This window comes from Molossus molossus, unplaced genomic scaffold (genome assembly GCF_014108415.1).
Source record: "Molossus molossus isolate mMolMol1 unplaced genomic scaffold, mMolMol1.p scaffold_m16_p_21, whole genome shotgun sequence".
NCBI classification, from domain to species: Eukaryota; Metazoa; Chordata; class Mammalia; order Chiroptera; family Molossidae; genus Molossus; species Molossus molossus.
This window is the reverse complement of record NW_023425357.1, coordinates 7,096,938-7,120,141: the sequence shown is the minus strand read 5'-3', so window position 1 is coordinate 7,120,141 and position 23,204 is coordinate 7,096,938. Positions and strand designations below refer to the sequence as shown.

General features: G+C 49.2%; 1 protein-coding gene across 1 annotated transcript in view; it reads left to right on the top strand.

Moving 5' to 3' along the window:
* TRPM4 (transient receptor potential cation channel subfamily M member 4) overlaps positions 1-23,204 on the top strand; it is a 33,905-nt gene extending 10,701 nt beyond the window's left edge. Inside the window, exons 9-25 of the mRNA XM_036275961.1 lie at positions 330-429; positions 4,635-4,747; positions 5,011-5,373; positions 5,553-5,687; positions 10,613-10,742; positions 10,916-11,061; positions 12,072-12,184; positions 12,534-12,611; positions 13,024-13,443; positions 19,927-20,059; positions 20,164-20,338; positions 20,697-20,874; positions 21,576-21,769; positions 21,986-22,118; positions 22,351-22,423; positions 22,514-22,619; positions 22,859-23,204. Of these exons, the coding sequence (XP_036131854.1) occupies positions 330-429; positions 4,635-4,747; positions 5,011-5,373; positions 5,553-5,687; positions 10,613-10,742; positions 10,916-11,061; positions 12,072-12,184; positions 12,534-12,611; positions 13,024-13,443; positions 19,927-20,059; positions 20,164-20,338; positions 20,697-20,874; positions 21,576-21,769; positions 21,986-22,118; positions 22,351-22,423; positions 22,514-22,619; positions 22,859-22,863 (2,595 nt within the window). The 3' untranslated portion in view covers positions 22,864-23,204. The remainder of the gene's footprint in view (positions 1-329; positions 430-4,634; positions 4,748-5,010; positions 5,374-5,552; positions 5,688-10,612; positions 10,743-10,915; positions 11,062-12,071; positions 12,185-12,533; positions 12,612-13,023; positions 13,444-19,926; positions 20,060-20,163; positions 20,339-20,696; positions 20,875-21,575; positions 21,770-21,985; positions 22,119-22,350; positions 22,424-22,513; positions 22,620-22,858) is intronic.

The following is a 23,204-nucleotide window of genomic DNA, read 5'->3' as shown; positions in this document are numbered from 1 at the left end:
TGGATCTTGAGATGGAAGGGTGTTGAGGACCTGAGGTCCTGGGTCTTGAGAGAAGAGGGTGTTCGCCCTGGCCAGTTTGGCTCAGCGGTTAAAGCGTCGGCTTGCGGTCCGGAGAAGAGGGTGTTTGCTGAGGGCTTGGAATCCTGGATCCAAGGGAAGAGGGTAATAGGGACTCAGGCACAAGGAGAGGCCTGGAGGCCTGGACACCTGGGTTCTGGGAGTAGAGGGTGCCGGGCACCTAGAATACCAGGTCCTGAAGGCCTCCTGTGTCTCTGTGGACAAGGCCCAGGTGGAGTTGGGCTGGGGATGCAGAATTCGGTATTCTGCAGGTGGAGAGGATCATGACCCGGAAGGAGCTGCTGACAGTCTATTCATCTGAGGATGGCCCTGAGGAATTTGAGACCATCGTTTTGAGGGCTCTTGTCAAAGGTAAGCCTTGGATCCCCAAATTCTCTCACTCTCTCTGCTCAACTTTGGACAATTTTCCTGGCCTGGGCATTTATTCACTCTCTCTCATCTAAGGCTGTGCCCTTTCTTAGCTCCTTTTAAAAAAAAATTATTATGCTTTGCAGCGTGTCTTGAGGTTTTGCACAGTGCTTTTGGAGTTTCCCAGGATACTTTTATTATGTTCCAATATTGCTTTCCTCCTTTTGAATCCATTTATCCTTTAATTCTTTATCCATCTATCCACCCACCCATCCATCCATTCACCCACCCACTCATCTATCTACCCACTCATCCATCCATCCATCCATCTATCTGTCCATCCATCCATCTGTACATTGATTTTTCCATTTATTCCATTCATTCATTCATTCTTTTTTTTTTTTTTATCCTTACCCTGCGGTCCTGAGAGACCCGGGTTTGGTTCCTGCTAAGGGCACGTACCTCGGTTGCAGTTTGTCCCCAGCCCTGGTTGGGTCGTGCAGGTGGCAGCCACTCGGTGTCCCTTTCATGTCGATGTTTCTCTCTCTCTCTCTTCCTCTCTCCCTCCCTCCCACTCTGTCTGAACAAAAAATGGAAAAATGTCCTCGGGTGAGGATAAAAAATAAATAAACAAACAAACAAACAAATAAAAAACATCAACCTAGGCTCCAAAGGTTAAAGCAGATCCAAATCCTCCTCTCAGGGACCCCAGATCCTACCAGAGTTGTTTGGACAGAACCTTAAATACATTTTAAGACAAAAGCTTGGGACAGGAACTGCAGTCAGTAAGGGGAGAAAATTCAAGGAGAAAGTGGTATTTAAATTGAGCCTTGAAGAGCCAGTAGACTCGGACTTAGTCAGATGGGGAGGTGGGATAAATAGTTGGTAATGGGGATTCCTGGGGCTCTGTGAGGATGTGGGTGGGGGAGGTTATTTTTGGTATCAGAAGAGTTTTACGGGGAAAATATCCACTTAGATGAAAACTCCCAAGAGGCTTAGTATCAGTTTATAATGTCTTCTCAGCCCCAGGCCCCCACTCGAGTTGTACCCACCATGTTCTCTGGCGGCGGGAAGAGCAGTCACTTCTGACTTTGGAGTCGGGCGAAGCTGAGTTTGAGTACCAGCTTGGCCCCTTCCTGGCTGCGTGACCTTGAGAATGAGACTTCCCCCTCTGAGTCTTAGTTTCTTTCTCTGAAAAATGGAGATAATACCTTGCAGGAGTGTTGGGGGCCCGAGAGGCAGCTCATGAGCAGTGCCCAGCCCCTGGGTGGGGGGCCCGATAAATGGGAGCTCTTCCTAGTGTGATTCTGTTTCTTGCGGGGAGACAGCCTTACGTAGAAGAGGACGGTGGGCAAGTCTGATTCACTGTACGGGAGTGAAGGAACGTCCTTCTTGGGAAACACCGGCAGCTCTGTAAAGCGTGGTCTGGGTGGTGTGTAAGTCTGTTGCCTCCAGAAATGGAAGCGATCACACTCTGCTGGGGAAACTGGAGCTGGCTGGCCAGCTTGGTGATAGCAGAGTCAAGTGGATGGAGTTTCAGCAGGTGAGGGAGGAGGGGGAAGGGAACAAAGGCTCCTTAAGAGTATGAGCCAGGCCCGGCCAGTGTGGCTCAGTGGTTGAGCGTCGACCCCTGGTTTGATTCCCGGTCAGGGCACATGCCCAGGTCGTGGGCCCGATCCCCAGTGCGGGGCATGCAGGAGGTGGCCAATTGATGTTCTCTCTCATCGATGTTACTATCTTTTTCTCTTTCTTCCTTCCTCTCTCTCTAAAATCAGTAAAGAAAAAAAATAAAAACAAAAGGGTATGAGCCAGGCACTGTGCTGAGCAGTTGGCATGCATTTCTGCCCCGACCCTCCATCCCTGCCTGCAAGGATTGTCTCCCCACTTTGCAGATGAAGAAACTGAGACACAGAGAGGGAGGAAGTGACTTGCCCAAGGTCCACAAGGTAACAGGTGTCAGGCTTTCATTCAGGCCTGTCTGACTCTCAAGCCCACTGAACGGCTGTGTTTGGGGAGAGGTGAGAGACTCACGTGGATGGCGTGGAGCACGTGGCATGAGACAGCCAGTGAGGGGCAGGGCCCGACCCCCCAGGACCTCAACTGAGACTGTCCTGAGAGGCATGGGAGGGACAGGGTCAGCTCTGTGTGTAGAAGGACCCTCTGGGAGCAGGCAGGGGCAGACTCGAGAGGAGAGCAGAGGCTGTGAAGGCAAAGAGGAGACTGCAGCGGTGGTGGTGGGACAGGATGGCGCTGGAGCGGGGGCCGTGGGGACAGGCAGGGGGCTAGAGGGAGAGTCGGGGCTGCAGAGATAGGGCTTGGGGACTGATGAGTTGTGGAATAGGAAAGGAAGGGAGGGACAGGGACAGCACCTGAGGGTCTGCTGACTGCATGGACCAAGGCGCTGACTCTGAGATGGAGGACCCGGGGAGCACTGGTTTGGGGGAGACAGCCTGAGCTCAGTATGGGACTTGGTGAGCATGAAGGGCCTGGGGCGTCCAGCTGATACAAGTTAAGGCAGAATATAGCACAAGATATTATCAATCTATTTTTTTCTTTTCTTCTCTTGAAACTGTGAGGAAAGTAAGGGAGATTCAGACTCTTACAAAATCCCATTCTGAATCTGCTGCTGGGTTGTTTTTTTGTTTAAATCCTCACCCGAGGACATTTTTCCATTTTTTTGTTCAGATAGAGTGGGAGGGAGAGAGAGAGAGAGAAACATCGACGTGAAAGGACACATCGAGTGGTTGCCACTCACACGACTCAACTAGGGCCGGGGACAAAAACTGCAACCAAGGTCATGCCCTTAGTGGGAACCGAACCCGGGTCTCTCCGGACCACAGGCTGACGCTCTAACCGCTGAGCCAAACTGGCCAGGGCTGCTGCTGGGTCTTGAAAAGAAATATCAAGTGGTGTTTTCTCAACTCTCAAACGGGGTTACACCAGCCAAGCCGCAGGATCCCTAGTTCAGAACTTCCTCCTGCAATTACTATCGATAGCGATGCCCCAGCGTGGATACCGTTAGTGTTCCCATTGTATAGACGAGGAAACCAAGGCTCCGGAGGTCCCGTGGCTTCCCTGAAGGCCTTCAGTGGGTGCTGGTGGAGCTGGGATGGGAATGGCCTCAGAGCCCATTGCCCATCTCCTCTCCACCAGGCCACCTAGCCCTGCCACACCAATTGTTGGAACAACCAAAACGAGACAAAAGTCCCTCCTTTGCCCATTGCTGGCACGCGCTTTGCATCCATTCAACTGTTGGGTCTGAGTTTTAAAGGCCACATCGAGTGGTTGCCACTCCACAACCCAACCAGGACCTGGGACAAACTGCAACCGAGGTACGTGCCCTTAGCGAGAACCGAACCCTGGTCTCTTGGGACTGCAGGCCGATGCTCTAACCGCTGAGCCAAACCGGCCAGGGCCAACAACAACGCCTTTATATGGAACTTCAATGTCAGGCATCCCGCCCTGGCTGAGTATCTCAGTTGGTTAAAGTGTCATCTTGCCCTGGCCGGTTTGGCTCAGCGGTTGGAGCGCCAGCCTGTGGACCAGAGAGTCCCAGGTTCAGTTCCCGCTAGGGGTGTGTACCTAAAAATAAATAAATAAATAAAAAGGAAAAGAAATGTCCTTTATTAAGCCCTGGCGTGTTTGGCTCAGCGGTCAGAGCATTGGCCTGCGGTCCAGACAGACCAGGGTTCGGTTCCCGCTAAGGGCATAATACCTCGGTTGCAGTTTATCCCCGGCCCTGGTTGGGTTGTATGGGTGGCAACTGCTCGATGTGTCCCTTTCACGTCGATGTTTCTCTCTCTTTCTCTCTCCCTCCCACTCTATCTGAACAAAAAACAAAAAAAATGTCCTTGGGTGAGGATTAAAAAACAACAACAGCCAACACAACAATAGCCTTCCAGTATGAATTAATAAAAATTACACTCATTTAAAAAGCAATAAAATAAAATAAATAAATAAATAAGCAAAGTGTCGTCTTGATACTGCAAGGTTGCAGGTTTGATTCCTGGTCAGGGCACATATAAGAATCAACCAATCAATGCATGATAAGTGGAAAACAAATCTCTCTCTCTCTCCCTTTCCCCTCCTCTAAAAATCAATCAATAATTTTTTATAAATGTCAAGCATCCCCAGTAGAAGCAAAACAGACATTCACTCGATGTTGCCACCCTCCTCCTGACTTGCCCCTCTCCCTCTGACTCTTGCAGCCTGCGGGAGCTCTGAGGCCTCAGCTTACCTGGACGAGTTGCGTTTGGCTGTGGCTTGGAACCGTGTGGACATTGCCCAGAGCGAACTCTTCCGGGGTGACATCCAGTGGAGGGTGAGGGCTTGGAACCTGGGGGCTGGGGATCCCAACCAGGGGGATGCACTCTCCTCCCTCCCTGACATTTGGCCCAGTCTTTCATTATGGCCTGTACGTCCATTGCTTATTGTCCAGTGCCCCCATCTTGTCCCCTCCCTTCCCATACATCCATCTGAAACTCATAGTCCTGCACCCCCATCTCTTGTCCTTAACCTCTGACCTCACCTGGCCTTCCATCTGCCTCTGCTCATCTCTCCTCCCACGCATCCCACCCGTGCCAGTCCGCCCACCTGGAGGCCTCCCTCATGGACGCCCTCCTGAATGACCGGCCGGAGTTCGTGCGCTTGCTCATCTCGCATGGCCTCAGCCTGGGTCACTTCCTGACCCCGGTGCGCCTGGCTCAGCTCTACGCCGCGGCGCCCCCCAGCTCGCTCATCCGCAGCCTTCTGGACCAAACGTCTCACGGTGCGGGCACCAAAACCCCAGCCCTTAAACCCTCTGCGGAGCCCCGACTCCCCGACGTGGGGCAGGTGCTTCGGATGCTGCTAGGTGAGATGTGCGCGCCGAGGTACCAAGCCTGGGCCTCCGGGGATCCCCACCACGACCATGGCTGCAGGGACAGCGAGCCTGTCTACAGGGAGAGCGTAAGGACCGGGCGGGGCTGGGTGGGGGAGACCCCGAAGGGCCTAGGGGCGGGCTGTTTGGAGGGGGTGTGGTCAGATAACGGGGTGTGATCGAACCAGGGTGGGGCTGATGATTGGGGCGGAGCCAGGCAGGCGCCTGGGGGCGGGGCCAATCCTCACCAGGCCACCTTTGCCTGCAGTCCTGGCTGCTCTCCCACAGGGCCACCTCGGAGCTCAGGCTGGATGCTGTCCTCGGGCAGACCCCTTCCAGTGACCTGTTCCTTTGGGCATTGCTACTGAACAGGGCTCAGATGGCCTTGTACTTCTGGGAGATAGTGAGTGCTGACTTGATCTCTGATTCTACTCTCCCGCATCCCTGTCCTTTCGTTCTACCAGACTCCAATGTCCCCGCGATACGATTCCCTGACCTCTGATGTCAGCCACCCTGACCCCCTCAGTCCTTTATTCCTGATATCTGACTCCAGCTGCTGCTGCTTCCTTTGCTTCTTTTGTTTCCATAGCATGCATTTCTTGGAATTTGCCTTTTCCGTTAACAATATACATTGGGCCTTTCCCTTATTCATACATGTAAATCAGTCTCATTCTTTCAAAGGTTGCCTGTAGGAAGAAGGGAGACATTATCCTGTAGCCAACGGGGAGTCATTTAAGCATTGGTAGACTTGCAGTGTATGTTGTATTGTAGCTGCAGTGTCGACAGGGCAAAGCTAGGCGGAGGCAAGGAAGCCAGGTAAGAAGCTAAGCTGCGGCCTTCCAGCACCCAGCCTGAGCGCCTGGACTACCGCAGGTGGGATAGAGGTGTTGGGACACAGTTGAGAAGTTTGCAAAGTAAAAAAAAAAAGTTATGGATTCAAATAGGATCTAAGATAGAGCTTATTATTTTTTTAATTATGTTTTTTAAAAATTGGTTTTAGAGGGAGAGGAAAGGATGGGGGAGAGAGAGAGAGAGACATCGATTGGCTGCTTCCTGCATGCACCCCAGCTGGTTATCAATCCCACCACCTGGGCATGTGCCCTGAATGGAAGTCAAACAGGTGACCTTTCGGTGCAAAGGATGACGCCCAACCAACTGAGCCACACCAATCAGGGGGGCAGAGCTTATTTTTATGCCTATATTCTATAGAAATATCTTGACTCCTTCAGCCTATTGGGTCATGGGTTAAATATAGACTTTTTTTCATCGAAATAATATTCATATAAAATGCACCATTTTAACCATTAAAAATTGTACAATTCAGTAGCCTTGAGTACACTCACAGTGTTGTGCAACTACCACCTCTCTCTAGTTCCAGAGCATTTTCATCACCCAGAAGGAAACCCTGTGTCCATTAAGCAGTCACTCCCTATTCTCTCTTTCTCTAGCCCCTGGTAACCATTAATCTACTTTCTGCCTCTATGTATTTGCCTATCGGGGATATTTTATATAAATGGAATCATATGTGGCCTTTTTAACCTGACTTCTTTCACTGTAGCATAGTGTTTTCAGGGTTTATCCATGTAGTAGCATGTATCAGAATTTCCTTCCTTTTTGAAGGCTGACTAATATTCTATTGTATGATATACTACATTTTGTTTATCCATTCATCTGTTGATGGACACATGGGCTGTTTTGACCTTTTGGCTGCTGTTAATAATAATGTCATGAACACTGGGGTACACATTTCAATCCCTGCTTTCGTTGTTTTGAGTCCATGCCTAGGAGTGTAATTGCTGGATCAATATGGTAATTCTAGGTGTAATTTTTTCTTTTTTTGTGGAACCATCATACTATTTTCCACAGTAGCTATACAATTTTACATTTTCACAAGGGTTCCAATTTTTCCACATCTTCACCAATTCTTGTTATTTTCTGTTTTTTTGTTTGTTTGTTTTTGATCATTGCTATTCTAAAGAGTATGAAATGCTATTTTACTGCAGTTTTTAAAATTTGCATTTCCTTAATCATTAGTGATGTTGAACATCTTTTCATGTGCTTGTTGGCCTTCTACATTTCCTCTTTGGTGAAATGTCTTTTCAAGACCTTTGCCCATTTTTAAATTGAGTTGTCGCTTTTGTTCTTGAATTGAAAGAATTCTTTATATGTTATGGATATTAATCCCTTATCAGATATATGATTTGCAAATACTTTCTCCCTTCTTGGGTTGTCCTTTTACCCTATAGATAGTATATTTTGATGTGTAAAGTTAAAAAAAATATTTTTAGAAATACAAATATTTTGAATTCTTAATTTCTTTTATTTCTTTCTTTTATTATTTTTTGGTATGTGCCCCTAGTGGGAACCGAACCCAGGACTCTTTGGTCCACAGGCTGATGCTCCAACTGCTGAGCCAAATCAGCTAGGGCTAAAGTTTTAAATTTTGATGAAGTCCACCCTGGCCAGTTTGGCTCAGCGGTTGGAGCATCGGCCTATGGTCCAGAGAGACCCAGGTTCAGTTCCCGCTAAGGGCACGAACCTAGGTTGCGGTTTGTCCCCAGCCCTGGTTGTGTCGTATAGGTGGCAACCACTCGATGTGTCCCTTTCACATTGATGTTTCTCTCTCTCTCCCTCCCTCCCACTCTATCTGAGCAAAATATCTAAATAAATAAATTTTGATGAAGTCCAGTTTATCTATTTTTTCTTTAATTCCTTGTACTTTTGGTGTCATGAGGTTTTATCCATTTTCTTCTAAAAGTTTTATAGGTTTATAATTATTATATATAATTGTTTAATCCCACATGTTAATTCTACTGAGATTCCTTGTGTGAGTCACTTCTCTCTCTTGCTATTTTCAAGATTCTCTCTTTGTTTTTGACTTTCAAGAGATTTATTTGTTTCTCAGTGTGGATCTCTGAATTTTCCTATTTGGAATACCTTGATCTTCTCAGATGTATAGATTCATGTCTTTCATCAAATTTGGGGAGTTTTAGGCCATATTATCTTCAAATATTCTTTTGTTTCTTTCTATCTTCTCCTTTTGGGAACCCCATTATGCATATTTTATTGGTATGTTTTATGGTGTCCTACAGGTCTCTGAGGGCTTGTTTATTTTTCATTCTTTTTTCTTGTTAATTTTTTTTTTTTGGTATGTGCCCCTAGCGGGAACCAAACCCGGGACTCTGTGGTCTGCAGGCCGACGCTCTACCGCTGAGCCAAACTGGCCAGGGCCATTCTTTTTTCTTTATGCATGTCAAACTGTAAAATGTCCACTGATTTATCTTTAAGTTCACAAATTCTATCTTCTGCCTCCTTAAAGCTGCTATTGAGCCTTTCCAGTAAAATTTTCATTTCGGTTATTGCACTTTTCAGCTCCAGAATTTCTATTTGGTTACTTTTTAGAATTTCTTTCTCTTTACTCATATTCTCTATTTGATAAGACATCATTTTTATGCATTCTTTTAGTTCTTTGTTCATAATTTCCTTTAGCTCTTTATTTTATTTAAATATGTTTTCTTTATTTTTCTAGAGAGAGAGAGAAAGGGAGAGGGAGAGAGAGAAACATCGATGAGAGAGAAACATCAATCATTTGCCTCCTGGCCCGAAACCTGGCATTTTCCCTGAGCAGGAATCAACTGGTGACTACTTGGTACATGGGACGACGCTCAACCAACTGAGCCACACCTGCCAGGGAGGGCTCTTGCTGCTTCTGGTTGTGGGTTTGTTCAGTGACCTTTCTGAGCTATTTTGTAAAGTCTGTTTTCTTTGTCATGTGTCATGTCTATTTTGTAAAGTCTGTTTTCTTTGTCCCTGTTTTGTTATCTTGGTGGTCAACTCGTGACTTGAGAGACATGTCCTTAAATGCTAGGGAGGGGAATCCCCAAAACTCTCCCAGTCTGCACTCTATCTTGAAGCTCTTTCAACACTTGGGCAGGCTGTTTGCAATTCTACATTAGCTGTCACTTCCTGCTTTTGTTGCCGAAAGGTCAGCCAGAAGTGAAAGGTTAGGGCTTTCTCTGGTCTTTTCTGAGCAAGCATTCCAGCCTCGGTAACGCCTGTAGTCTTCTAAACCCCGTGGCACACACAGGAGCTTTTCACACCCGTTCCCCCAGTACCTCCTTCCACAGCCTCTTCCCTCCACGCCGTTCGCGTGTCTATCACTAGCCTAGGCTGCTATCCTTTGTCTTTTTTGTTCTTGAATTGTACGTGGGCAGCTGAGGTTAATACCTTTATTTTTTAAAATAATTTTTTCTTTTATTAATTTTTTTTAGAGAGAGAGAGAAACATCGATGAGAGAGAACATCGACTGGCCGCCTCCTGCATGCCCCCCACTGGGGATCGGGCCCACAACCTGGGCATGTGCCCTGACCGGGAATCGAACCGGTGACCTCTTGGCCAGTCAATACCTTTATTTTTAAATGCTTTCAAACACCACCTGGGAAGCCATTTCTGCCCTGGAGAAGCTCCAAGAGTAGAGAAACAAAGGCAAGCCTTTGAGCTGTTTCTTCAGGGAGCCACCAGCTGGGCAACGCACACAACCGCTCTCATTGAAGAGTGAGATCTGAATTGCTCCCTCTGGCACCCTAAACCCACACCTTCGAGGCTGCCTCCGAGGTGGGAGGTTGGCGATGGTGAGCAGGTTAGTTAAAACGTCACAGTGCTCTTTTCCTGGAACTTAGCAGTTTCTGTCTTCAGTAAGTCTTTTCCTAGTTGTTGTGAGTTTTATATTAGATTTCAGAATTCTTAAAAAAAACTTGATTCTGACAGTTTTTGCCAGCCTATTTGTTGCTTTTGTGGAGGGATGGAGTTTTGAAGTTCTCTATGCTGCCATTTTAGGTGACATCTGCCCCTGTTCCTTGGCCTGTCCGTAACCTCTGGTGTCATTCAAACTCCAGCCCAGCCCTGGGCCATGTGGCTCAGTTGGTCGGGCGTCGTCCTGTGCACCAAAAGGTGGCTGGTTTGATGACCAGTCAGGGATTGAGGCTCAGGCCCCTGCAGGAGACGGCTGATCGATATTTCTCTCTCTCTCTCCCTCTCTGTTCCCCTCTAATAATCAATTTTATATACATATTTAAAAAACAGAACGAAACTTCCGCCCAGCCCCTGGTCTCTGAACTATCTGACTTCTGACATTTTCACCTGATGTCCAGTTTCTTCCAGATCCATCTACAAACATTACTTTATCCTTGGCCTCCATTGACCCTGGTTCCTTTCTGACCTCTGGCTACGTTCCCTCCTCCATCACAGGCTTTCTGCCCCCTTCCTCGCCCTTCTGTGAACCTCGTTGCCAACTCCGTCCCTATCTGTGACCTCTCTCTGTTTTCCCAGGGCTCCAACGCTGTGGCCTCAGCTCTGGGGGCCTGTTTGCTGCTCCGAGTGCTGGCGCGCCTGGACTCCGAGGCTGAGGAGGCGACTCGGAGGAAGGACCTGGCAGCCAAGTTTGAGGGGCTAAGTGCTGGTGCGTGGGGCAAGGGTACGGGGGACAGGGATACAGGGCTGCCATTAAGGGGGTTATGTGCCCGTCCCCACTCTTCTCATAACTCTCCCCGCTCCCTGCCAAGCCCCTCGTGTCTTCCCTCCCATCGTCTCCGTATTCATTTTCTCCCTCTCACACAAACCCCCTGCTCCCAGATCTCTTTGGCGAATGCCACCACAGCAGCGAGGAACGGGCTGCTCACCTACTCCTCCGACGCTGCCCGTTCTGGGGCGGTGCCACCTGCCTGCAGCTTGCCATGCAGGCTGATGCCCGTGCCTTCTTTGCCCAGGATGGAGTACAGGTGAGCCTCTGGGCCGCCGGCCTCCCAAGCAGCTCCCAGCTGCACTCGGGGAGCTGTGCAGGAGAAACCTGCCATGGGGGCCTTCCAGTGTCTCCCCTGGACACCACCCCTCCTCCAGAAAGTCTCAGTCCTCTCCCAGAAAGGCTGCTCTTCTCATAAGAAGCCCCACCCCCTGCCACCGGAGAGCCCACCTTCCCACAGCAAAGCCCACGCTTCTAACAAGTTCCCCTCCGGACAGGAATTCCTGATGACCCCCGGAGGAAGTCCCACCTCCCAGCCACAGGAAGTCCTTCCCTATTCCTTGAGAGCTCCTCAGTTCCTGGTCTCAGTTAGAGTGACCTTACCATGTAGTTACCTATTGTTCTGGACACAGACCAACTCTGGTTTAGGAAGTCCCACCCTTCCTGCAGGGATTCCTCTCTTTTGGGAAGCCCTGCTTGCCCATACAGTCTCTCCCATCCCAACGTTTTGAACTCTCAGTATCCTTAATCTAAGTCTTGACATGGGTACAGAGTCCCACCCTCAACACAGCATGTTCTGCCTACACAATAGGAAGTCCAGCTTACTCCAGCAGGAAGTCCCACCCTCAACTGTGGGAATTATTTGATTGGCATTTCAAATACCCAGAATCCTTTGCTTTGAATAGTGGTCAAACTCATGGGGTCTATTTTGTGCCCCTTTCTTAACCTCCCTGTACCCCAGCTGTGAAAAGGGAGGAATATTAGTGCCCGTCTTCCTGGGGGCGTGGTGAGGGTTAGGTGAGCTAATCTATGCAAAGTTCTTAGCCTAGTACCTGGTATATTGTGTTCATAAATGTTGTCTGTTTAAATCCAGCTAGAACCTGGGGGAGCATGGTCCTCGCCCTTGACCACCTTCGCTCCCCCCAATAGTTATGCTCCCCGCATGGAGCACTTGCTCTGTGCTCTGGAGCTGTGGCCCAATTCTTGCCTGGGGTCTTCAGGAAGGGACTTGGGGGAGACTCAGGCTTGGAATCCTCCTCCGCCCCACAGTGTCTGCTGACGCAGAAGTGGTGGGGGGAGATGGACAGCACCACGCCCATCTGGGCCCTGGTTCTCGCCTTCTTTTGCCCCCCACTCATCTACACCAACCTCATCACCTTCAGGTCAGTCCCCTGGGGGCAGATTGGCCGGAGGGGGTGCTCAGTTCCTCTTCCTGCTCACTTCTGGTCCCTGTCAGTCTGTCCAGTGCTTACCTTTTGTTCACTCTCTTTCTCTCCCCAAGACTGGGGGTATGTTCTGGGAGGTGAGCTTTTAGTGGGGGACTCTCTGTATCTGTAGGGACAATTTTTCTAACCTCTGAGATGCTCTGGGGCAGTTCACTTGGGGTCACTCTAGGGGGGCACCTCCCTGTCTCCCTGCCATGTCCCTGGGTAAGGAAGTTGGGGGTCCCTGGAGGATTCCTCTCCCACTCTCGCCTGCCCCGTTCTCATTCCGTGCTTCTCTCCGCGCCAGGAAGTCAGAGGAGGAGTCCACACAGAAGGACCTGGGGTTTGACAGGGATGGCAGCCTCAATGGCAAAGGGCCTGTCAGGTGAGTGAAGCCCAGCGCCGCATGAGCCGGGGCGGCCTGGGCAGCCGCTGGGGCGCCGGGTGCTGGGAGCAAGGCCGGAGCAGAGGAGCGGGAGGCAGTGGATTCGCAGTCACCGAAGAGACCGAGGAAGTTCCCAAATGCCAGGCTCAAGGCTCAGTTCAGGGTTGGGTTGTGCCACCAAGGAGTTGCTTGTTGGAAATAAATTTGCTTCGTGCTACATGCACTTCCGTCTCGATGTAGCAAGTGGAATTTGGTGGATTTGGTTCGTTTAGAGATCCTTTACCTTTTTTTTTTTCTGACTCCAGGGCCTTTGCTCTTTTCTAAAAATGTTTTTATTGATTTTAGAGAGAGAGGAAGGGGGAGAGAGAGAGAGAAACATCAATGTCAGCCCTCCCTTCCCTCTCTCCCTCAGGCTGGCAGATCCCCCTGAGAAGATGCCCTTGGGGATGTTGAGTCAGTCCAACTCGAGGGGGTGCTCCCCACGCCTGCGGCGCTGGCCCCAGTTCTGGGGGGCACCGGTGACGGCCTTCTTGGGCAACGTGGTCAGCTACCTCCTGTTCCTGATGCTCTTTGCCCGGGTGCTGCTCATCGACTTCCAGCCCTCGCCGCCCGGTGCCCTGGAGGTGCTGCTGTACTTCTGGGTCTTCACCCTTCTCTGTGAGGAGTTCCGCCAGAGCCTGGGGGGAGGCTGGGGCAGCCTGGCCACCGCAGGGCCCGGGCCAGGCCCCTGCAAGGCCCCGCTGCGTCGCCGGCTGTATCTCTACCTCATAGACACCTGGAACCAGTGTGACCTGGTGGCCCTGGCCTGCTTCCTCCTGGGCGTGGGCTGCCGGTGAGTGCCCCTGTCTTGAAACCTCTCACTCCAGAGAAAGGGAGACACTGATTTGTTGTCCACTTATTTAGGCATTCATTGATTGATTCTTGCATGTGCCCTGACCGGGGATTGAACCCACAGCCTTGGTGTATCAGGACGACGCTCTAACCAACTGAGCTACCTGGCCAGGGCCTTATTCCACTTATTCTTTTTATTTTTATTTTTATTGATTTTTAGAGAGAAAGGAAGGGAGAGGAGCGAGAGAGAGAAACATCAATGAGAGAGAACCTTGATCGGCCACCTCCTGCATGCCCCCCACTGGGGATCGGGTTCACCACCTGGGCATGTGCCCTGACCGGAATTGAACCGGTGACCTCTGGGTGCGTGGGTCAATGCTCAACCACTGAGCCATACCAGCCGGGCCCACTTATTCTTAAAAATCAAGCCCTGGCCGGTTTGGCTCAGCGGTTAGAGCGTCAGCCTGCGGTACAGAGAGACCCGGGTTCGGTTCCCGCTAAGGGCATGTACCTCGGTTGCAGTTTGTCCCTGGCCCTGGTTGGTCGTGCGGGTGGCAACCACTCGATGTGTTCCTTTCACATCGATGTTTCTCTCTCTCTCTCTTCCTCTCTCTCCCTCCCGCTCTGTCTGAACAAGAAATGCAAAAATGTCCTCGGGTGAGGATTAAAAAAAAAAAAAAAATCAAACAGAAACCCCTTCTGGATTGAAAGTACCACGTAAAAATGGTCTAGAAGCAGTTTATTCCCACATGGAAGTCTGGCTCAGGGACGATGGGATTAAAGTGAGGATGCCGCTGTTTGTGCTAGATCTGGAGGGGTCTGGAAGTTAATGGAGGTTTTTCTGAGCCCCCAGACCTGGCCCGACATCAGCACCACCGCCCCAGCTGAGTTTAATATTTTCCCCCGGACTCAAGGCCGGACGCTGGACACCACCCTCGCCTACTCCCGCCTCTTCCCCGACGGCTCGCAGTCCTAGGCCCTGTCCTCCTGCCTCCTGACTCTCTGTCCCAACCCCCTCTCCACTTCCATGACGGCTCTCACCTGGACCCTCACCTCAGCCTCCTGGACTTCAGTGCATCCCACAAAGGTCTTTCCACACCCAGATCTGACCTGTCCCTCCCTGAGCGCCCCTAGACAGAGTCCCAGCCGCTGGACCGGGCATTGGGGTGCTGCCTGGTCTAGGCCACACCTCTCTGCAGGGCTGTCTTCAGAATTCCTTGTTTTTTCCTCATCTACAGCCTGGCCTCTCTGAGCTGCTTGCGGTTCCTTCATCACAGGGACAGGGGCTTTGACCTTGGTCCTAGATATTTTGAATCTGCATAGTCATAAGTTTGTAATCAGAATTTTACCAGTACTGATGAATTCCCATCAAGGAAGTATTTTGAAACTTCCTTGATTAATTTTATATGCAGGGCGGTTCAACTAACAATTATTTTTAATTTCTGCAATTATTTCAACACAGTTAATTATTATTTGGGTTAAGTTTTACAACAGATACTTAGTTCATCATTTGTGTTTTTGTCTATATTGAATTTTGCCAAATTTTGAGTTTCTGTTTGTGAATTTTACTTTATGGATTTTACTACTTTCATGTCCAGTTTTCCTGGTGTCATAGATTCCGATTTCATCAGGAAGGCTTAAGTGTTGTGTCCGTGATTTAGTCCATAAAAACACTGACCGTTTCTACTTTTTCTTTTTTATCCTCACCCAAGGACATTTTTTTTTTTTTATCCTCACCCGAGGACATTTTTCCATTTTTTGTTCAGATAGAGTGGGAGGGAGAGAGAGGAAGGGAGAGAGAGAGAGAAACATCGACGTGAAGGGACACATCGAGTGGCTGCCACCCGCACGACCAACCAGGGCCGGGGACAAACTGCAACCGAGGTACATGCCCTTAGCGGGAACCGAACCCGGGTCTCTCCGGACTGCAGGCCGACGCTCTAACCGCTGAGCCAAACCGGCCAGGACGCCAAGGACATTTTTGCATTTCTCTTCAGATAGAGCGGGAGGGAGAGAGGGGTGAAGAGAGAGAAACATCGACGTGAGAGAGACACATCGACTGGTTGCCACCCACGTGACCCCAACCCGGGCCGGGGATAAACTGCAACCAAGGCACGTGCCCTTAGCAAGAGCCGAAGCTGAGACTCTCTGGTCTGCGGGCCGATGCTCTTACCGCTGAGCCAAACCAGCCAAGGCCATTTCTACTCTTTCTTAGCTAATTTCTAAAAAACAAATTTTGAGGCCCTGGCTGGTGTTGCTCAGTTGGTTGGACATCGTCCCATGCATCAAAAAGGTTGCTGCTGGTTTGATTCCTGGTCAGGGCTCTATGCCCAGTAGGGGGCATGCAGGAGGCAGCCAATCAATGTCTCTCATATATATATATATATATATTTATTTATTTTTTAATCCTCACCCAAGGTTATTTTTACATTTATCTTCAGACAGAATGGAAGGAAGGGAGAGGGGGAGAGAGAGAGAGAGAGAAACATCAATGTGGGAGAGAGACATTGATTGGTTGCCACCAGCATGACCCCAACCGGGGCCCAGGAGGAATCGCAACTGTGTACATTTCTTTTTTTCCCTACGCATTTACATGGAAAGATACACATACTTCTTTGATATACAAATGACATTATATTTTATGTATTCTTCTGCAACTTTTCCTTTTTATCTACAATGTGTCCTGACATTTTTTCCATGTCAGTATTTGCAAATATACTGTATTCTTTGAAAATGCTCCATCCGATTCCAGAAGGGATTCATTGGCTAAAGATTAGACAAGACAGACTTCCCCTTGCCAGAATTTAATGAATGAGTGAATTCTTTTCATAAGGCATTGAGACAAAAATTCTAAACTTTAAGAGATAGAAATCAGGCCAAAAGTTTCTCCACAAAGTCTCTTTCAGTTTCTACTCCAGATAATAATCATATATTAGCTGCTCTGGGTCCAGTTCTCTGCTGATCATGATTCTTTTTCTTTTTCTTTTTCTACAAAGTCCTACCTGTTAGGACACTACTTCTTTTGAGAAGAGCAAAGAGCTTTGGGACACATTCTAATGACTATTTGCAAGGGATACTCCCTAGTATTTGATCAGTTGATACACCGAGAGGCATGCTTCTTCCATGCTGTGTTAGAGATGCTACCAAATAATACAACATGAATAATTTATTCCAATGGCAATATAAGAGAGTTTTGCAGAACTCTGTGTTTGTGTTTATCTCTTGTATTTTGTATAAAATATCTTCTGAAATGAGAGGGTTAAGGCCATGCGCTACCATGCTCTAGAAATACCAGTGATATTTTAGACATTTTGTCAAGCTTATTGTTTTCTAGGGGAGAGAAGAATTATTGCATGGGGAGGGGGGAAATCCTAAGATCTCAGCTTACAATGGAGAAATTTCCAGTGATCTCCAGATTTGCATGGATGAATCATTTTGCTTTACCAATCCCTTCCAGATGGACATTTCGGTTGTTTCTATTTTTTTTCTTTTTATCCTCACCCAGGGACATTTTTTGCATTTATCTTCAGATGCTTTTTTTTTAAATCCTCACCCGAGGACATTTTTCCATTTTTTGTTCAGATAGAGTGGGAGAGAGAGAGAGGAAGAGAGAAAGAGAGAAACATCGACATGAAAGGGACACATCGAGTGGCTGCCACCCGCACGACCAACCAGGGCTGGGGACAAACTGCAACTGAGGTACGTGCTCTTAGCGGGAACCGAACACAGGACTCCGGTCCGCTGGTCGACTCTCTAACTGCTGAGCCAAACTAGCCAGGGCAGTTGTTTTTAATTTTTATTATTCCAAAGTAATGAAAGTTTACATCCCAGATTTAAATTTTGTAAGTCAAAGTGTACATATTCTTCATATGGATAGATTTTGTTGTAAAATAGCTTCACCTATTTACACACCCTCTTAAGGACATACTTGGCAAAATCTAATATTTTCAATCTGTAAAATTTTGTAGCTCTCTATTTAACTTTTACATTGTTTTGCCAATCTGATGGGTAAAAATAAACTTTAAAAAAAATTTTTTTTTTCCCTTTATTGATTTTAGAGAGAGGAAGGGAGAGGGAGAGAGAGTTAGAAACATCTATGATAGAAAACATCTATTGGCCGCCTCCTGCATGCCCCCACTGGGGATTTGGCCCACAACCTGGGCATGTGCCCTGACTGGAAATCAAACTGATGACCTCTTGGTGCATGGGTCGATGCTCAACCACTGAGCCACACCGGCCAGGCTGTCAATTGTCTTTTCATATCCTTTGCCCCCACTTAAAAATAGTATGTTCATTAATCTCTTATCTATCTATCTATCTATCTATCTATCTATCTATCTATCTGGTGGTGCTCTCGTTAAACGCTAGATCCTAATCCTTGGTGGTCTTGTTCTAAATATCTTCTCAAACTCTGAAGTTTGTCTTTTTACTTTTCTATGCTATCTTAAGCATTCTTTTATTCTGTAACTTTTCATTTTGAAATAACCCAGGACTAACAAAAAATATTGCACACACAGCACAGAGAAGGCCCATACACCTTTCACACAGATCCCCCAGATGTTAACATCTTACATTATCAAAACCAGGAAATCTTATTCAAATTATGCCAGCTGTCCCACTGATGTTCTTTTTCTGGTCCAGGAGCCAATTCAGGGCACCATATTGCCTGTGGTTGTCACGTCTTTCTAACTTTCTCCAATTTGGGACAGTTCTTCGGTCCTTCTTCAGCTTTTATGACCTTAACACTTATGAACAGTCCAGACTAGTTATTATGTAGAATCTGCCCCATTTGAATTTGTCTGTTATTCCTTCATGAGCAAATTTAGGTTATGTATTTTTGGCAGAAATTTTTGCCTTTCTCTGTCCATATTTATGTTATTTTTTTTAAGTTTTTTTTTTTTTTTTCTTTCTTTCTTTCTTGCCCTGGCTGGTTTGGCTCTGCGGTTGGAGCATTGGCCTGCGGTCCCTGAGACCTGGGTTCGGTTCCTGCTAAGGGCACGAACCTCGGTTGCAGTTTGTTCCCGGCCCTGGTTGGTCGTGCAGGTGGCAGCCACTCGATGTGTCCCTTTCACGTCGATGTTTCTCTCTCTCTCTGTTCCTCTCTCTCCCTCCTACTCTACCTGAATAAAAAATGGAAAAATGTCCTCGGGTGAGGATAAAAAATATTAAAAAAAAAAAAAAAAGTTTCTTTTTTTTCTATTGATTTTAGAGAGAGAGGAAGGGAGAGGGAGAGATAGAAAAATCGATGAGAAAGAACAATTAGCCGCTTCCTGCATGACCCCCACTGGGGATCGGGCCCACAACCTGAGCATGTGCCCTGACCAGGAATCGAACTAGTGACCTCTTGGTGCATGGATTGACAATGTTCAACCACTGAGCCACACCAGCCGGACTATGTTATCTTTTGATGCACAGATAATTTATATTTTAAAGTAATCAAATTCATCAGTTTTTTCCTTTAATGTGATTTTGTGTCCTATAGGTAAGACCTTTTTCTTATATGACATCTTATCTCAAACTCATGAACAAATTCTTCTGTATTTTCTTTTTAAGATTTTAATGTGCCCATTACTCTAGGTTGTCAATCCATCCAGAGTTTAAGTACACAATGATGCAAAATAGTCATATATTTTATATTTTCCCCAGAGAGATTGCTGATGTGATTGGCCATTTGACCTTCCTCTGTGAGGTGTGTGTCAGCCTTTATCCAATTTCCTGTTAGGTCGTTTGTCTTCTGATTATTGGTTTGCTTGAGCTCTCTGTATTTTGCCTTTGATAGGTTGGACATACATTCCAGCAGTTTTTTTCAACTTGATCATTACAGGGACCTCCCAGTTTTGGGTTAAGGCCGTCGTTCATGCAGCTGTCATTTAATGGGTGCCAGCGCTGGCACAACCCAGTTGGCACTGAGAAATCTGAGTACACCCCGGGTGAATGGGAGGGCCCTGCTTCTGGCCTCAGGGTAGCTACGGCCTCATCTGAAGCCTGGTGTTGGAAGATGCAGGTTTTTTGTTTGTTTGTTTTTAAATATGTTTTTGTCCAGGTGCTGTGGCTTAGAGGTCACAGGGTCGAATCCCGGTCAGGGCAAGTGCCCAGGTTGTGGGCCTGATCCCCAGTGGGGGGCATGCATGTGGTGGCCAATCGATGTTCTCTCTCATCAATGTTTTTATCTCCCTCTCCCTTCCTCTCTCTAAAATCAATAAAGAAAAAAAAATTATTAAAATATGTTTTTATTGATTTTTTTTTTAGAGAGGGCAAGGAAGAGAAAGATAGAAACATCCATGTGAGAGAGACACATGGATTGGAAGCTTCCCTTAAGCCCCCTAGTGGGGATGGAGCCCGCCACCTGGGCATGCGCCCTGACCCAGAATGGAACCAGGACCGCTCAGTCCACTGAGCCACACCAGCCCGGCAGAAAGAGGCAGGTTTTCCTATGCACCCTGTGACCCTTGAGTGATCCCTATCTCGTCTCCCCACACCACAGGCTGATCCCAGGCCTGTATGAACTGGGCCGTACTGTCCTCTGCCTCGACTTCATGGTCTTCACACTGCGCCTGCTGCACATCTTCACGGTCAATAAACAGCTGGGGCCCAAGATCGTCATTGTAAACAAGATGGTGAGAGGCGGGGCTAGGCGGGTGGGTTGAGGGGCGGGGCTGAGGGGCGGGGCCAGGGGCGGGAAGGGCGGGGCCAGGCTTGGTCTCATCTTCCTCTCCTGCAGATGAAGGATGTGTTCTTCTTCCTCTTCTTCCTCGGCGTGTGGCTGGTGGCCTACGGGGTGGCCACAGAGGGTCTCCTTAGGCCCCAGGATCAAGACCTCTCGAAAATCCTGCGCCGCGTCTTCTACCGGCCCTACCTGCAGATTTTCGGGCAGATCCCCCAGGAGGAAATGGACGGTAAAAAGGGATGGAGGGTGTCTGACACCTTCTGAATCCCTTCTCTCTATCCTGCCCCACTTTCTCCCCCGTCTCTGGGTCTCCATACCCTTCTCTCTAAGTCTCTGTCTGTCTGGGTCTCTGAGGAGACCCCACTCCCCTTCTTTCATATGGGACTCTGGCCTCTTCTCTCTCCCTAGCTCTGCTCTCTGCCTCTAGGTCTCTGACCCCTCCTGTGTCTCTTTGGGTCTTGTCTCCCTGGCCTTCTGGGATTCTGTCTCCCTCTGTCCGGGTCTCTGCTCCCCCAACCCCCTCAGGATTTCTGTCTTCGTTAGGTCTCTGTCTCTCTGCCCCCATCTCTGAGTGTCTCCCTCCCCAGTGACCCTCATGGAGCATGTCAACTGCTCATCAGGGATGGGCTCCTGGGCGCGCCCATCCGGGTCCCAGAAGGGCTCCTGTGTCTCCCTTTATGCCAACTGGCTGGTGGTGCTCCTCCTCGTCATCTTTCTGCTGGTGGCTAACATCCTGCTGGTCAATCTCCTCATCGCTATGTTCAGGTGAGGAGGCCCTGCCCTCTCTGATCTGATGTCACCACCGTGACTCAACCCTAGCATGATTCTTGATCCCAGCCTGACCTTGACCCCAGCATGATTCTTGACCCCAGCCTAATCAAGTTATCTTTAGTCCCTTCATTCTGGCTCAAATCAAATGCTGGCTTGTCCCTAGACCCAGCCAGACTCTCCTTCTGACCTGGACTCTGGACTCTGATCCTCTTCCCGAGCCCAGGCTGAATGTTTTGTTTGTTTGTTTGTTTTTTAATTTACTTTTTTTAAGTCCTCACCTGAGGATATTTTTCCATTTATCTTTAGATAGAGTGTGAAGGAGAGAGAGAGAGAGAGAAACATTGATGTGAGAAGACCTAGGTTATCTTTTTTGTTGGCGTATAATTGTTGATAGTATTCTCTTTTAATCCTTTTTATTTTTGTAAGGTTGGTAGTGTCCCCAATTTTATTTCTGATTTTAGTTATTTGTGTTCAGACTGACCCCAACCTCTCCCCTAATCCTTGACACCATCTCCAATTTGACCTCTGATCTCTGACCCTTGGCCCTCCAGTCCTAACTACTAACCGCATCCTGTAATAACCTCTGATATTATTGATTCTGATATGTGCCCGCTGCCTTGGACTTAAAACGTAATGCCTGACATCTAACCTTGATCCCCCACCCCCGATGGGGCTTTGACCTCTGGTCCCCACAGCTACACCTTTGGCAAAGTACAGGGCAACAGCGACCTCTACTGGAAGGCGCAGCGCTATAGCCTCATCCGGGAATTTCACTCCCGGCCTGCGCTGGCCCCACCCTTCATCATCATCTCGCACGTGCGCCTCCTCATCAGTCGATTGTGCCGGCACCGGAACAGTTTGCCGGCCTCCCCCAACATCCAGCATTTTCGTGAGTGCGGGTCTTAGCCCAAAAGATTGAAACACAAGGGGAGGGGCCCTGACAGAAAACAAGGGTAGGCTGGGCAGGGTCGAAGCGCCAGTGAGCTGTCAAGGGACGTGGCCTGGAAGAGCCCACGCAGGGTTTTGAGTGGCAGGCTGGGTGTGGGAGCGGGTATGGCCCGAGGACCGTCGAGCCCGTTATTCGGTACCTGACCTTCCCCTCCAGGGGTCCACCTCCCTAAGGAAGATGAGAGGAAGCTCTTGACGTGGGAATCGGTGCAGAAGGAGAATTTCCTGCTAGCACGTGCGAGGGACAAGCGGGAAAGTGACTCCGAGCGTCTGAAGCGCACGTCGCAGAAGTGAGGGCGGAGCCTGGCCGGGGGCGGGACTCCTGGCCCCCTGGGGCGTGTCCCGTGACGTAGACTGGGCGGGGAATGGGCAGGGGTTTGTCAAGCACCAGGCTGGAGGCGGAGCCTGAGTGGGCGGGGCCCTGGAGTGCTAGGGGAAGGCGGGGCTGCAGGGGGGCGGGGCTTAAGGTGGGTGGGGCTGGTGGGCTGTTGTGGGCACAGGCCTGAAACCTTGCGTGCCCAGGGTGGACTTGGCGTTGAAGCAGCTGAGACAGATCCGCGAGTATGAGCAGCGTCTGAAAGGGCTGGAAAAGGAGGTGAGGACTCCGGGCTGAGCTGGGGGGTGTGGGCGGGGTGAGAGGTAGCGGATTTCCATCTGGTGCTCTGACGTCCCATCTGCTCCCCAGGTCCAGCACTGTAGCAGTGTCCTGGGCTGGGTGGCCGAAGCCTTGAGCCGCTCTGCGTTGCTTCCCCCAGGGGGGCCCCCGCCCCCAGTACCGCCTGGATCCAAAGGTCAGTGTGTAGGGTCTACCTGCATGTATTTCTGGCCTCTGTGACTACCTACTTCTGCATGTTTGCTTTCCAGGTCTCTGTTCCCGTATCTCTGGCTTTCTCTTGCACTGCCCTGTCTTTGTCCCTCGTTCACTCTTGGGTTTTGGGGGGCTTTTCATGGCTTTTCCTCCTTTTTGCAAGTCTCCCATTTTTTCTGTCTTCTCTATGCCCACCACCTGTTCTCTCTCTCTTTTCCCTAGACTGAGCCCTGTTGGCAGACTTCAAGGAGTAGCCCCCATGGGGAATTTTTGCTCCCAGAGTAAGGCCTAACTGGTCTTGGGCCCCTGTAAGTGGCCTTGTCTTAAGATGGGCCCCATGCCATGGACTGCCACCTGGATCGCTTTTGGGACCACCGCAGAGTCTCATCCATTCGAACCACAGCAGGCCTGGCCCCTTCCAGAACCAGCCCCACTCTGGGAGGATCAGCTTCTGGAGCCCAGGCATTACCCCTCTGAAGGCCCTGCCACAGCCCACTGGGCAGGAGAAGGCTACAGGGTCCTGGGGGTACAGGGACCACAGACTCACAGCTCCCCACAGTGAGAAAAA